Genomic DNA, 16887 nt, shown 5'->3' with positions numbered 1-16887 from the left:
TTCGAGATAAGGGATGATTGGCAGAGATGGACATAGAAACGTCGCCAGACAGAGATAAAAGAATGGTTCTTGTGGAGATGCAATCGGCACAAGAAGAAAAGGAGCGATAGTAAGGGAACTGGATGCTGCAGAGATCGTGAGACACTCATGCGCGAAGCTGGTCAGCCTGAGGGCTGAAGAGGAAGTTTTTCCTTGACGTCGCAAGTACGTTGGACCAGGAGATGATTGCGTGGGTTTTTGACGTAGAGATAAGAGAGAAGGGGGATGTCCTAAGGGAACTGGAAGCCTCCTTGTAGGTACGGAACGAAAAGAAAGAGAGAGAGTGCATGTACAAGACGAGTCGATAGAGAAGTCATGTCAATCTTAGATAAAGTACAAAATGCACAAGTACAAAGTACTTGTACATAGACCTAGGACTAAGTGTCCTAGGTGTCACATAGGACTTAGTGTACTATGTGGCCTAAAAGGCACTAGCACTATAAGTGCCCACACTTATGCCTACAAGGCACATACCATGGCCTATAGGGCATCACTAGAACCACCAAGAGATGGCCTACAAACCCCCCTCCATGGGATGGGCTGAAGTACTCTCGAAACGTCTCAGAATACCTGGTAGTTTCTGGTCATGGTGGCACATGTTCATCCAAAGGGATATAGCCACCTATGAATGTACAAGGAATGTCAGATCCTGTAACAAAGGGAACCAAGTGTAAAGCCTGTCGGAAGACTTCGAACTTGGGACGAGGAAGTGCCTTTGTAAACATATCTGCGACGTTGTCCTCTGTGGGAAGATAGGAAAACTCTATGTCTCCTGTTGACAACCGCTCCCGAACATAATGATAGTGAACTTCAATATGCTTGGTACGCGCATGAAACACTGGGTTACGCGCAATGGCCAAAGCACTCTGGCTGTCAGTGTAGACAATAGTGGAGGATGTCTGGCAAATACCAAGATTTGTAAGTAACTGTCGAAGCCAAACACACTCTACTGTAGCGGTGAAAGCTGCCCTGTACTCAGCCTCACAGCTAGACGTGGCAACTGTCGGTTGCTTCTTGCTGAGCCAAGAAATACATGAATTGCCAAGCAAAAAACAATTGCCAATATGTGGCACTCTGGTGTCCGAACATCCTGCCTAGTCACTATCCATGTAAGCATGCATGGTAAGTGAACCCTGATCACCATAGAAGAGGGCTAAATCCTGAGTGCCTCTGAGGTATCTGAAGACTCTTTTCACTGCCTGCCAATGCTGTGAACTGCGCATGTGCATGAATCTGCTGAGCTGAGATACTGCATACTGCAAGTCAGGTCTGGTGTGACATAAATAAATAAGGCATCCAACAGCCTGCTGATAAAGAGTGATATCACATGGTGGGCTCCCATCATGAGCTGAGAATTTGAAGCCAGGGTCCACCGGAGTAGAGATTGGCTTGCAATCCTCAAACTGAAAACGATCAAGGAGCTGTCCAATGTATTTGGACTGAGACATCATGATACCCCCCTCAACATGAGCAAACTGAATGCCCAAATAATAATGGAGCTGTCCCATGTCTGACATGTCAAAAATCTGGTGCAAATCAGCCTTAAAAGCTGCAATTTGCTGAGTATCTGGGCCCGTGATAAGCATATCATCCACATATAAAATCAGCACTAAAAAATCAGATCCACTCCCACGGAAATAAAGAGTGGGTTCTGTGGGACTATTATGAAAACCAAGGGATAGTAAGTGTGCATGAATTTTGGCATACCATGCCCTGGGTGCCTGCTTCAAACCATAAAGGGCTTTTCTAAGCCGGCATACCTTATTTTCAGAATTAACAACCTCAAAGCCAAGAGGTTGTGTGACATAGACTTCTTCCTGCAGATCCCCATGAAGAAAAGCGGTCTTGATGTCAAGTTGATGCACTTGCCAATGATGATGGGCTGCAATGGCAATGACACATCGAATGGTAGTAATCCTGGATGTGGGAGCAAATGTCTCCTCAAAGTCAATGCCTTGTTGTTGGGCATACCCTTTTGCAACAAGACGGGCTTTGTATCGATCTATGCTGCCATCAGATTTCCTTTTTAATTTGTAGACCCACCGCGTTCCAATGGCATGCTTGCCAGGTGGGAGATCTACAAATTCCCATGTGTCATTTTTGGCAATAGATTGTAACTCAGCTTTCATTGCATTTATCCACTCTTTGCTGTCAAAAGCATCTTTATGGCACAAAGGCTCTTCATTGCAAGCTGTAGCAAGGAGTGCAAACTCAAGAAAGTGACCATGCTGTCTATTCCCTGATCTTGTGCGGGCAGCAAAAAGCTGATCTTGTTTGCTGTCCCTCAATGTGTCAAGAAGCCATCTGGGAACTTGCCTTTGTTGCCTATTGACAGCTCTTTCTTCAATGACTGCATCATGAGTAGTGGGATCATTTTGTGCCGGAAGAGAAACCTGCAAATCAGCATGAGGTTGGGGCTGATTATTGCTTAGTGGAGGGCCTGCAGGAGGCTCATGTTGCTGCTCAAAATCCTCCTCTGATGATGGCAGAGGTAACCAAGATTCCAAGGCATCAAACATGTCAATATCTGGCTTTGCTTTGCAGTCCACAAGAGGAGAAGCTGAATGTTCAGCAAAGATCACATCTCTACTGACAATAATCTTCCCAGTATTTGGTCGATATAGCCGATACCCTCTGCTCTCCTGGCTGTAACCAATGAATATGCATTTGATTGCCTTGTCGTCAAGCTTATGTCTCAGCTGAGATGGTACATGAACATATGCAAGAGACCCAAAAACTTTCATGTGTGAAAGTGAAGGCTTCCTGCCTTTCCATGCTTCATAAGGTGTAATAGTCTTTAATGCCCGTGTAGGTGATCTATTCAGCACATAGTTGGCACACATTACTGCATCAAGCCAAAATTTACTTGGCCTTAAGCATGCATCTGGCCATCTCCATTGTGGACCTGTTTTTCCTTTCAGAAACAGGATTCTGCTGAGGAGTGTAAGGAGTAGTGCATGAGTGAATAATTCCCCATGAGGATAAAAATGCATCAAACTCCTTTGACATATACTCAGCCCCCCTATCTGTGTTGAGGGTGACAAGCTTGCATCCTAATTCATTCTCAACCATATTCAGCCATCTCTGAAAGCATAAGAAAACTTCAGATTTGGCCTTTAAAGGATATACCCAGCAATACCTTGTGAAATCATCAATGAGAGTCATGAAATACTTGTATCCTCCGATTGCATTTGTCCTCATTGGGCCACAGACATCACTGTGTACTAGCTGCAATTTCCTTTGTGAGAGTTTTGGACAATTCTTTTGAAAAGGAAATTGATGCATCTTACCCAAAAGACAGCCCTCACACACATGTTTAGAAACTGTGTGAGTCTGAGGTACATCATTTGCCATCTGCTGTGAATGTAGCTTTGCAAGAGCTCTATAATTGAGATGTCCCATTCTCTCATGCCAAAGATGAGTTTCAGCAAGCTGTGAATCTGAAATAGCCAATGCTTCAGTAGAAAGTGCAGCTGAATGATGATCAAGGTGATAAAGTCCTTTTTGCAAAGTGCCAGTGATAACTATGGCATTGTCATCACGAAGATCATATACTAGGCATCTGTAGCCATCAAAAATTACTCTGAAACCTGAAGTAGCAATTGCTGAAATTGAAATCAAGTTGACTTCAATGCCAAGCACAAAAAGAACATTTGTCAGAGTGACAGGATGGCTGGAAATGGATGTGAGCTGCAAATCTCCAACTCCTTTTACAGCATATGAAGCATTATTGGCACATGTAACAATCCCCCCTCGAGGTGCATCAGCTAGAGAATGAAACAACTGTCTGCAAAATGTGACATGCTTGGAAGCACCACTATCAAAGTACCAGGACTGAGCATCATTAGCAGTAAATAGTGCATCAGCTTTGGGAGATCAAATGAGCAATGAACAGCCCATGCCCAATCATCACGAAGAGCACGTGCATGTGAAGCATCTGCTGGCTCATGGGATTCAATGGCATGTGAGGCATTAACTGTCAATCCTGCTTTCTTTTTCTCCGAAGCAATGCGCTTCCTGCATTCTGAAATGTCATGTCCAAGCTTGCGACAATAGTTGCATCTTTTCTTCTTTCCCTTATCTGCTGTATTTTTAGATGCATGGGAGGAATTTCAGCTGCTATGCGTAGAGGAATTGCAGCTGCTATGTGCAGATTTTGGCTTGCCCATAGGCTTGGAAGCCTTGCCTCTTCCTGTCTACTGTGAAGCAAATGCATGATCAAGAATAATGGCTTGTCTGTTAGCTCTACTTTGCTCTTCCTGCAAAAGCAAAGTAACTAGTTGGTCAAAAGAATAGTGGTCTAGATTACCCATGGCCACTAATCGAAGGGTTGTAGCAAACCCTTGATATGTATCTGGCAGTCCATTCAATGTGGTTCTGACAAGCTGTGAATTTGGCACCACCTCATCAATGTTGGCAAGCTGTGCCATGAGGTCTTTGACCTTTGTCAAATATGCATCCATTGACTCACCTTCATTCATATTCACTTCATGTAATTGCCTTCTCAAATATGCAACACGAGCTTCATTGCGTATCTGATAGAGAGAAGCCAATTTATCCCAAGCATCCTTTGCTGTCCTGCAAGACCGGATGTGTGGAATAATGATTCTCTTGCATGATAAAGCAATGCATGAATGTGCATTTGCATCTCTTGCATCCCATCTTGACTGTTCTTGAGTTGGAAGAGCAGCAGCAGGAGTGCTAGAGGAAGAGGCATCAGGAGGAGTACCACCTGCAGAAGGACCAGCGGTAGAAACAACCACTGTAGCATTGGCTGGCCTCAGATCAGCCCCAGAAACAATATTCCACAAATGCTTTGCAACAAGAATATGTTTCATGAGATAAGACCACATCGGATAGTTGGTGCCATCCAACTTATCATCTTCACGAAGAACTCCAAATAAATCTTAATTGTTCCCAGCCATAGCAACTGTGATAACCTGTAAAAGACCTGAAAACCCAAAAAGCCTCAAGGCTATCACTGCAAAAAGCTGGCTGTCCCAAAAATGACAGCAAATTTCTGACCCAAATCAAAGAGCAAATGCAGATTTGACCCAAATGTGACTGTGACAAGCAATGTTCACTGCAAAAACAGCAAATTTGGCAAAAGCCCCAAATTTATTGAGGGCAAATAGGCCAAAAAGAGAGCAAATTCAGAAAAGCCCCAAATTTTGCTAAAATTTTTGCAAATGTGACCCAATGTATGCAAATCTGACTCAATGTCCTGCAAATGTAACTTAATGTCCTGCAATCTGACCCAATGTACTGCAATCTAAACAAGAAATTACAAAACAAATCCCAAAACTCCAGTATTCTTGCAAGAAATTGCAATCAAAGGAGGTGAAAGGAAATGAAAGCCCCAAATTTGCCAATGTCCTGTGGTGAAACGTACGGAATACCCAGATCAAGTACAAGCTGTACGATCAGCTACTGAAGGTATGTGTGTACGGGAAACTGGTACAAGCTGCTGACGACTGATCTCTAGGTACGGTGCAAGTACCTTGCACGGTGTTCCTACGCAGGTACTGAAGGTACGGCATACGGCGAACTGAAGGTACGGCGTACGACGAATTGGAGGTACGACGATGACGCAGAATACGGAGCACATAGCACTGCAAGTACGGCGCAGTGTATGGTATACGTACGGAAGGTACGGTGCAGAGTACGACTGAAGGTACGACGCAGAGTACGGCGATGCACGATTTCAGTACAGCGATGCAACGCGCAGGTACGGCTACGTGCAGTACCGACAGCGACAACGCAGGTACGGCACAGGTACAGAGAAGTGCACGGACGTGCAGTACAGTACAGCGACGCGCAGGTACGGATGTGCACGGACGTGCAGTACGGCAACTACGTAGAGTACAGAGCAGATAGCGCTGAAGGGCCTCGAACAGGCTGGGAATATGTCGACCAGCAGGGTAGAAAACTCCCAATGAGCAATGGAGGACTCAGGGCTGAGGAGAGCTAGAAGGCTAGAGCAATACCTGCTCTGATACCACTGTAGGTACGGAACGAAAAGAAAGAGAGAGAGTGCAGGTACAAGACGAGTCGATAGAGAAGTCACGTCAATCTTAGATAAAGTACAAAATGCACAAGTACAAAGTACTTGTACATAGACCTAGGACTAAGTGTCCCAGGTGTCACATAAAACTAAGTGTCCTATGTGGCCTAAAAGGCACTAGCACTATAAGTGCCTACACTTATGCCTACAAGGCACATACCATGGCCTATAGGGCATCACTAGAACCACCAAGAGATGGCCTACACTCCTCATGTGGATTGCTGACTTTCTAATTGTTGACGAATTCTGATCGTCACCTCCTGGTAGTCACTGAGAAGAGAGTGTTGATTTGACGCATGGGCTGGTCGGTACTGGTCTGTGAGTGGAAGAAGAAAATGATGATGTGCGTGGCCTGAATTGTGGAGAGAAGGAAAACTGAAATCTGATCTTAGTCGGACCTGAGTAGACACGAAAGGAAGCTTTTTTCATCTTGATGAGGATTGTGGAGTTTTGTAAGCATTACGTGGCTGATTGTTCTCTGAACTGTCAATAGTTCATGGATAAAGTGCCAACCTGAAGTTGCCATTGCCTTTGGTAGTGTGAATCGTGGATTTTCTGTGAGTTTGTGTGTTTGTTTTCAATCAGTTTGTAAGGAGTACCTTGAGTTTTGTGATTTGGATACCTGCTCCGGAACCTAATGCATCTGCTCTTTCTCTTTGAGCTCCACATTGCTGCTGATCCCATTGAAGACCTGGCATTTCAATTTGCTTCTACAGATGTAACTAAGATGGGACCTGCTCCTGCCCTTTGGCACCTGCCCTCAGCTTGTACTACAGACCCTCCTGCTCCATATTGTTATTGCAGGCTTCCATGCTGCTGCGTGGCAGATTCGTACAGTCCTAGGTCTCCTTGACAACCCCATACTGCCAGGTAAGCCCTTTGTTGTGCTGCCCACATGGCAGCCTATGTGCTGCCCAGGTGGCAGCCCCATCTTCTTGGTTTTCTGTCTGACTTTGCTACCCACATGGCAACCTAGGTGCTGCCTATGTGGTAGCCACATAAGCCCTAAGTACACCTCCCCCACTATCTCCTCATATGGGGAGGTGACTTTTCAAACATTAAAAGTCTACCTCCCCATGTTACCAAGATGAAGGAGTGCATTTCCCTACGCATGAACATTAGAGAGCATATTATCAAGATGAAGGAATGGAATTCCCTATGCATGAACCAGATGGACTCTCACGCGCATATGCAGGAGCCATGAAAAAGGACAATGATGACATCAGGAAGTCAATGAATGAACAAGCCTCAAGCAATAAGGCCTTGGAACTAGAGATTCAAGACCTCCGAAATAGAGTTACAGGTGGGACAAATTCTTCTGTCTTGGGAATCCTCAAATCTGAAAAAGCAGCCTTGTAAATGAGCTTGGAAGAATAAAAAACAGTCATGGACAGATCTTGGAAGACTCCGAGAAGATAGGCCAACAAGAAAGATCATGACAAGGATGTTTAATTATGGACAGCCGTAGTGAAAAGACACAAGCCTCAGAAAGTCATCCAGAAGACTCTTGACATAGAGAGCAAGCGACAAAATAAAGCCTTCAATCTTAAAATGGTAGGAATTAGAGACAATGCAAACATACCGTTGCAGACGGCCAAGAAATACGTAAATGAGAAGTTTCAGGTGGACCAAACCCACATTCAGAATGCATGGAGAATGGGAAATGGTGGACCAAACCCACATTCAGAATGCATCGAGAGTGGGAAATGGTGACACACAGAAAAAGCCACTGACTCATCAAGTTTATATATGCCAAGGCAAGACAAGTGTCTCTCATTAAGATGGCAACCTTAAAAAGGGACCCCAATATTGCTTCATCAATGAAGATCTCCCACTTATGCAAACTGAGCAGCAGAATGGAGGCAAGAGAAAAGGGAAAATCAGCGATGTATAGGGATGATAGAGCCATCATTCAGGAACGACGGTGCCCCACCCCATCACAAATAGGTGTACACAGCCTATGGTGCCACTAGTGCTTTGTCCTTTACTTTTTGGAACGGCAACAGGACCTTATTCACCAGGCAACTTTGCTCAATACTTTCTGGGGGAAAGGCCAAGACACACAAGATCCAAGAGAGGGGATTCCCATAGTACATGGGTACAAGGACATGAGCACAGTAATACTCAGACCAGAGATGTGCTGCACTCTTTCATATACTAGGTCACCCAACTTAGGTCTATACTTGTGAGACTGCCATGAGATACGGCCCCAGAGAGTAGGAGATCACAGACTTCTTCACAAGAGAAGATGTGGATGGAAGATGAGACCCTGATTTTCAAGCATGCCACGTCAACAGGACACTGGACAGTGGACACACGCACAAACCAGTCAAGCCCACAGGACACATGGCAGGAGAACTCCTCACGACATATGGAGTTTCTATCCTGTAGTTCCTAGTTACATGAGGGGTGTGATAGACACCTCTGTTCACCCCATTGGGGTGTACTCGAATGATAATTTCAGATTTCATGGTCTCATACACTTTTTTGGCCTTCCACAGAAGTTAATAGATCTCTCTCTCTCTCTCTCTCTCTCTCTCTCTCTCTCTCTCTCTCTTGCCCCCCCCCCCCCCGCCCCCAACCCCAACACACACACAAGCTTGGTCCCTTCTCGATACATTAACCCTATTCATGTCGTATACACACACTGGCATCTATGCAGAAGAAGCCACACAAAAGATATATGTCTTGGGACCTTCTAAATAAACACCAAGACAAACATAAACCAGTAACTTGAACGATATCCGCTTCAGAGAAAGTGTTATTACCTCCAATAATCCAACAATGGCATAGATCAGGGCAACCTTGAATATATGCATTCCAATTGGGAAATTTAAAAACAAGCATACCATGTAACTATTCACAAAATCAACAACTCCATGGATGTTTGTACAGGAAATACCTCCATTAATCCAACATGAACAGCTGCCACCAGTACAGGCTGGAAAGGTAGAACAACTGCTGATGCAACATACAACAGCTTTGACTCGTCCCTCCTCAGAGCTCTGGAAAGAAACTGATGCATACAAACAAATTTAGTCAGTCAGGGCAGTGCCTAATGTGGCATCCTTTCCATAGCAAATGACATGTAGCCCAGCATGCCTGCAGAGACACAGCCAAGAACGATAAAATTTTATTGTTTATAGACTCCTTATCATGTGCCTATCATGTAACTACCACCGATTTTATGGTACTTACGCATCTAATGAGATGAAATGGAAGACTTGCATGTCCAAAAAAAAGGCAAGTAATGAATGCAGTGTCAAAGTGCTTACTCGCTAGGACACTCAGGACCACATGGATAACGGCGGCTAGCAGTAGCTATTGAGACAAGAATACATGAAGAACCTTGGATCAAGTGGAAGAAAAGGATGGGCTGTACCACTGAAAATTTACAAACAGGATTCAACTTTCAAGTAGAAGCAAAAATCTGTTTCGATCGCTTTAAGATAATGAGACACTAAAATTTCACAGCATTGCAATTTGAGATGCACAGACAGTACATTTAAATTGACCGAGTAAAAAGTCATTCTCAAACAGAATCCACCCAAAATGCAGCATAACAAACATATATCTAGATGCCAGGAACTTCCCAAACTCATCCTCTAAAAAGAGGACACATAGTGCAGTTTCAATCTCATGATAGTCACTCATGCATAACAAACATACTTACAAGCATGTCGTTCAAAGTATATCAAACTATAGTAATTCTGAAACGATAATATAAATGCTCATCTTACTATCCTGAAGTACAGAAATAGATTGAGCTCATGAATCTCTACCACTTGGTTGAAAAGAATTTGCTACTTTTACTTGTTTATTTGGAAATGAGAGGTAGGAGTCAGTCAAACTCAGTTAGCACTAACTAGCTTTGTTACATTTGCCTTTCACCATGTTGATGCATAAAGAACCATCCAAAATTAGACATCAGAGTGATAGGGCAATTCAAAACCAACATTGCAAAATCCCTTTCTTCAGTTGAGAGGAAATAATTTGAAACAGAAGTCTGTCTATTATCTGCAGTAGTCAACGAGCATTCATAGATATTTGGCGTTGCATCAAGGCTAGAGACATCAATAGCAGACACAGTGTAATTTGTGATGATTCACAAGGCTACATGCGACATAGGACATGCCAAATTCGAGTCAGGTCTGCTACAGACCCCCCTCAGCCATCATAAGGAGGGGGACAGACAGAGTCCCTCTCCATCTATAAATAGGGCCCATTTTGGACCTTGCCAAGCATTGCAGAAAGCCACAGAAGCTCACTGGAGGAGCATAGATGCAGAATTAGTGCAGGATGGAGTATTACGAGTAGATCTTGAGCTACCACTGAGCTTCCAGGGTTATAACTTGCCTGCATGTGATGGGACCCTGTGGGAGCAACCTGGTGTATGGTTTTTGCCCGTTTTGGTGCCAGATACTTTGGCATATCTTGCTGCTGATTACCGCTGTCTACAATCTCTGAGCTGAGTGTTTGTGAGATTATTGTTATGCGCACTTTTCATTTGAAGTTGGGTCTACTTCAGTGCTCCCCTCTGGTTGAAGATTCTTCAATTGGTTCTCCATTATGCTGCTGCGTGGGAGGTCTAGCAAGGTATCAAGTCTTACTAGGGTACAAGCCTAGATTCTCAAACCTGGTATTAGAGCCATGAAGGGGAGCCAAGGAAGTGAGATCTCAGAGCCAAGGCTCCAGTGGGAGGCAAGATTTGAAGCTCGGAGGTGCATGCTTTGATCATCAAGCCATACCAATCAGAGATTGACTTCGTGAAAGAGGAAGCCACTTTCTCCTCAGTGGAGGTGTGACAAGAGTTTTGATTGTGAGTGGGAATTCTCTTCACAAAAAAATCTCATTGGTGTCCCACATGCCTATCCCAACTTTAACAAGGCATGCCTATTCCGAACTTTGGCAAGGCGGGTATGTTGCATAGGATCCAACTATCCAATCTAGAAGATCAAGATCCACAGCCACCTGATTGCATGTGCCTTGTAAAGATAACTGAAGAAATGGAAAAGAGCCCCACTGATCAAGTGGGTCAACCAGGCAAAGTGATAAAAGCTGCAGATCGAGATGTGATCAGAGAGGATATTCAGGGCCCCTGAGAACTCAATGATCGTAGAGACGATGGTCGATACATCCAGTTAGCAACGTTTCCATCTAAGGCCTGGAATATTTAGCCTGGCCTATACAAGAATGCTAATATGGATCGGATTGGAACACTCCAAAACCAGTCGTTCAGCTGAAGATGGAAGGTGACGGAGAACGTGGACATCTGGTCAAAGTGAAGGTCTAAAGGATTAACTAGCCGCTGTTGGTCAGAACGAGGACATTAATCGGTTGGCCACACCCTCATACTCTATAAATTGCCTAGGAGCTCATAGCCCCTGTTGGTCAGAAGGCAGACAATAATCAGATGGCCAGCCTCATACTTAATATTGCCTAGGAGCTACAATGGGTTGGTGACGACCCTTACAATTGGAGAGGGATCAAGGCAGTGGAATTTTGAGGAGCTCCATCCCTGTTGATCCAAGAGGAAGCAAACAGAGACTGTATGAGGATGTTGGCAAGAATAAGACAGTTAAAGCTACCACCAAAGGTAAGGGCATGCAGGAGAAAGGCAAGCCCAAGAAGAAAGATAATACTGCTTCCAAAGATGGTGACTCTTTTAACAGGGAGAGCAAGAAAAAGGAAAAAATGTGCTACTACTGTAACATGCCTCGACATCCAGTAAAGGATTGCTGGAAGAAAAGGTTGATCAAAAGAAAAGAAGAGGACCAGTCCAAGGAAGATGAGTTTAGTAAGCAGACCGCTAGTGTGTCAAGCGCACAAGGAAGATGATTCTAGTAAGCAGATAGCTAATGTGGTTCAGGAGTTGCTCCTAATAATATCCCTGAGATCAAACATGCAGATCATGAAGCGACAATGCTTGGTCAGAAGATCCAGGATCGTTTGTGAAGGTGAAAGATAGCAGAGGTTGGCTCAGAGCATGCTGACGATGCGGCTGTGTTCACCACGGGTATGAGGATGGAAACCACTACTCTTAAGGTAGAATATTAGTTAGTTAATGGAACTAAATGAAGTATTTTCTCCAAGACTCATAGGTATGCTAACGAAGTACTTCTGGGATGTCCTTGGCTTGTTTCGACAGCAAGCAACGTCAAAGCGAAGAACAAGGGTACATAATCTCCATGCCTTTATATGTTGAATACAGTGGCATGTTTGGTGCTCATTGTTTGCTTGGATAGAGGGTGAGAACCTTTCTAGCAAACGCAGGAAGAGTCTTCTTGGCAAAGGCACTTCGGCCGGTTGGTGAACCTTGTTGGTTGTATAGCTCTACAGAGCTGATGCTGACACGTGAAGTTGACATTGAGCATTTCTCAAAGAGGACCGATGGCATGCTGCTGGATATGTTTGGTAACCTAGTTGAACACTATGTGTCAGAGACAAAAATCAAGTGATTGGAAGTGCTATTTGGTACCTCGGTGGGCTCAAGCTTCAAACCTGAACAAAACTCATTCAGGGCTTGTTCCAGGAGATATCTAGGAGCAGTACTGGGATGTCTAGAATTGTGCTGGTTTGCAGAATGGATTGAAACAAACCCATGATACTTGGTGCGTTGCAAGGTCCGACTTGTTTCCAGCTTGAGAGGGGGACCACTCAGTGTACCTATGGTGTATGCCTGGGTTGTTGATATGCTTAGGTTGGAGACAGATTTTGACAGTGCCATTGAAGAGTAGCATTATCATGGTACATGTGTACTGGCATGGTTCTTGGTGTTCAAGGATGATGTGGAGCTGGACATGGAGGGGCAATGTATACAAGCATCTGGATCAGATTTTGACAAATTTCTCAATCTATTTCTGAGAGCTTCTAAATGGAAGCAATTGGAATGGTCATTGGGTCATTGTGGGCCGAAGGTGTGACATTGAGAGGGGGTGTTGTAGGGGGGTTCTGTCCCACCTACAAGTCTTGTGGGCCCAAAGTGTGACATTGAGAGGGGGTGTTGGAGTAGGGGGCTCATTGTCCCACCTACAAGGCTCAAATGAAGCACAGGGACATATGTTGGGGAAACCTGAGATGGTGGTTGTGCCCCATGATGGCTTCAATATGCTCAGGTTTTAGGCTGACACATGGGCAGGATCTACAACTGACATGGCTGTGTATAGGACAGCATGGACACATACAGCAGATGAGGGAGTATTATTACATTTATGTCCTTGTCTAGGAATTAAGGGTCTCATCCGTTTCCATAATCTGACACGTGGGCAGAGAAAGGCTGCCACATGGGCAGCAAATCAGCAAACAAAGAAAGCATTAGGAGCTGTCATATCCGGAGATGTCGTGGCTGAAGCTGAAGATGAGATCAGGCCCCGGTAGGCGGAGCTGGAATGGACAGGAGCCCAAGACGGGGGTGGATTCAGTGCTCAGCAAAGGGCCCAACGCAGAAGTGGGTGGGGCATTTATAGTGCCCAGATCTGGTCAGCCAGGCAAAATGGCAGGGTATACGCAGGGCCTGTAGGCAAATAGCAGAGTATAGGCAGGGCCTGTAGGCCAGTAAAATAAGGCCAACCAGGGTCACCAAATTAGCCCCCTAGGTTCAGAATTCGTGGGCCAGGTCAGCCCTACAGGGGCATCCATTTGAGGCCTGAAAAGGGTCAGCGGAGGGGAAGACTTAATTGGGTCTGCTACAGAATCCATTCATTCATCATAAGGAGGGGGACAGACTGAGGTCGCCTCTCCATCTATAAATACGGCCAATATGGACCTTGCCAAGCCCTTGCAAAAAGCCAAAAAAGCTCATTGGATGAGGATGCAGCCAGAGTTAGCGAAGAGAGAGAAATAGGAGCAGATCTTGAGCTCACCACGAAGCTCCCAAGGCAGCAATTTGGCTGCAATTTATGGGACTCTGAGGGAGCAACTTTGTGTATGTTTTTGGCCCATTTCGGCACAGTATATATTGAAATATTCTGCTGTTCACTACCACTGTCTACAATCTCCGATCTGTATAGTCCCACAGCAAGCTTCAAAGAATTTAGATTAAAATGAATTTTGAATTAATACTGAACCTCGGTAGATTTGCTGAGGCTACAACTAAGACAATGTATCCAAGAACTCCTTAAGAAGCCCTACCTAATTTCAAGAATGCGCTGCTAATTTTACCACCTTTTTAAACTACAGATCCTCTTCTTATAACAGCAAATATGATAGTCATGTTTGAATCCACTACTGCTAGTGTACATGGCCAAAGACACTGAACAGACAGCTTTACCAAAGTGGATGTCGCTATCATTGCATAGTCACCCCATCTGAACAACCTCCGGGCATCTCCTTTTGAGGAATGATAAAGACTTGAAACAAGTCCAACACCTATAACAGAATCCGCATAGAGTTTTGTTGCAAACTTTGTCCTGTTTGTAGACAGAAGTCCCACCATGTTAGGATCAACATGCACTGATACCCTTACTTGAGACAGCATTTACAACAAACACTATTACTCAAAATAACTTGACATAGTATGTTCCCTTTATTTTCCATGGAATATGAATTCTCAACACATTCCTTACCTCGGAGCCTGAATTCCAATAAGAACGAAGGGTATTGAAGTCAAGACATTTGCAACTCTCTCTATAATATGTCGATCACCTGCAAATGCATGAGCACATCTGCCCTTAGTTAAAATCTCAACCATTTCAGTAATTCGGAAGCTGCTTAGTTTACAATTGGCAAGTCCTTCTTAGCTTCATTTAATTCAGCTTTTTTTAGATTACACCTACCAAGGCCATTCAAGCATTGAGGGTCAATCAAAAGAAACCTCATTTTATTGAAGGAAACTACCAAGCCTTTAATTGTTCGACTTACAAACAAACATTGAGAATGAAAACGACCTCGATGATTCAGAAGCTGAAATACACTTGCATTGTACATGGAAATTACATTAACAGAGTCCATTACAACCAAGAGCACAGCAAACACAAGAGCCTCATGTGGAGCACCTCTTCCTTGTGACCTGGAGACATAAAATCAGGGTAATCCTGAAAAAGGCAAGCCCAAGAAGAGAGATTCTTCAGACGGGAACTCTTGTGATGAAAAAAACAAGAAGTTAGCTGCTTCTATTGTAATAAGCCTGGACATCTCGCACAAGATTATAGACACAAGAAAATTGATCAAAAGGAGGACCAGTCCAAAAAGGAACAGTCAAGAACCTACAAGTAGATCTAGCTCAATAACTCCCACAAGGATGATGTCGGCCAGGTTATAAGACCGAAGAAAAGACTCCATCATCACAGTCCAAACCCTGTAGTTGTTGCCATCCAACTGACGGTCGGCAAAAAAGTTGGGTATAACGGGGATCTTGACCAGTTTCTCATCTCAAAGGGGTGGAGAACTAGCTCTGATGAAAGGGAGGGGGGGTGGGAAAGAAGAAGAGATAGGAGGCTGGGGAAAGAAGAGAGAAGAAGGCTAGAAGAGAATATGGGAAGGAAGAAGAGGCTACTCCGATGCTTGTTTCACGCCTTGCAATACCTTCTTCAAGGAATGGCCTTCTACCCCGAACTGGCCTCTCCTTCTTCGAGTGCTCCTTTGCATACGACATGTCCACTTCTTTCAACACCTCTGTCAGCCCAAACGATCTCTAGATTGTGGGTGCGGGGAGCAATGGAGTGGAATAGAATGTGAGGGAGTAGACAACAACTGAGGAAAACGAAGGATGATGAGAAAGTACAAATGTGGCCACTACATGGCCCCATAGTCAACTGGTTGACCAACACTACGACAAAATGCCCTAACTAGCCTACAAGGCCATACCAGGGCTAAGTGCTAACAAACCCCCCTCCCTGGTATGGCTGAAGTATCTCGGATACATCTCAAGTATACTTGAAAACTATATCATTGTTGCACATATTTGTCCAAGATGGATATAGCAACCTATGATAGTACAGAGAGATCAACATTGCGTAATAAATGGTGCCAAGTGTAAGGCATGTCAAAAAGCCTCAAGCTTCGGTCATGGTAGAGACTTCATGAAGAGACCTGCTAAGATATTCTCTATGGGAACGTATGACAACTGTATATCTACATGTGACAGGTGCTCTTGAACATAATGATAATGTACCTCAATGTGCTTCGACCGCGCATGAAACATTGGATTATGTGCAACTGCTAAAGCACTCTGGCTATCAATGTAGATGATAGTAGGAAGTGTTGTGGTCGACATGAAGATCTGACAGTAACTTAGGAAGCCAAATACACCCTACTGTAGCTGTGAAAGCTGCCCTATACTCAGCTTCACAACTAGAAGTGGCAACTATAGGCTGCTTCTTGTTGAACCAAGAGATGCATCAAGAGCTAAGCATGAAACAGTTGCCACTGTGTGACATGCGGGTGTCATAACAACTCACCCAATCACTGTGCATGAATGCATGCAAATCCAGTGAAGACTGATTACTATAAAAAAGTCCAAAATGTTGTGTGGCCTTCAAGTAACAGAAGACCCTCTTCACTGCCTACCAATGCTGTGTGCTAGGCTTGTGCATGTACCTGCTTAACTAGGAAACAGCATACTACATCAAGCCAGGTATGACAAAGTAAAATAAGGAAGCCCACAGCCTGCTAGTAAAGAGTGGCATCAAATGGGGCACTCCCATCTTTGGAGGAGAAACGGAAGCCAGGTTTCATTGGAGTAGAAAACGGCTTGCAATTCTTGAATTGGAAGCGCTGCAAGAGCTGTCCAATATATTTGGATTGACTCGTCATTATGCCTCCCTCAACATTAGCAAAGTGGATGC

General features: G+C 44.4%; 1 protein-coding gene across 1 annotated transcript in view; it reads right to left on the bottom strand.

Annotated features, from left to right (window-relative positions):
* LOC147889022 (uncharacterized) overlaps positions 1–16887 on the bottom strand; it is a 41597-nt gene that overhangs the window by 12432 nt on the left and 12278 nt on the right. The window contains exons 3-5 of the mRNA XM_087392575.1: positions 14668–14746; positions 14373–14511; positions 9005–9119 (exon numbers count right to left, since the gene is read on the bottom strand). Coding sequence (XP_087248701.1) covers positions 9005–9119; positions 14373–14511; positions 14668–14746 — 333 coding nt within the window. The remainder of the gene's footprint in view (positions 1–9004; positions 9120–14372; positions 14512–14667; positions 14747–16887) is intronic.

This window comes from Dipteris shenzhenensis, chromosome 21, assembly GCF_047967505.1.
Source record: "Dipteris shenzhenensis isolate YYH24624 ecotype China chromosome 21, Dip_SZ_1.0, whole genome shotgun sequence".
Classification (NCBI taxonomy): Eukaryota; Viridiplantae; Streptophyta; class Polypodiopsida; order Gleicheniales; family Dipteridaceae; genus Dipteris; species Dipteris shenzhenensis.
The sequence above is the reverse complement of the archived record's forward strand: the minus strand, read 5'-3'. Positions and strand labels throughout refer to the sequence as shown.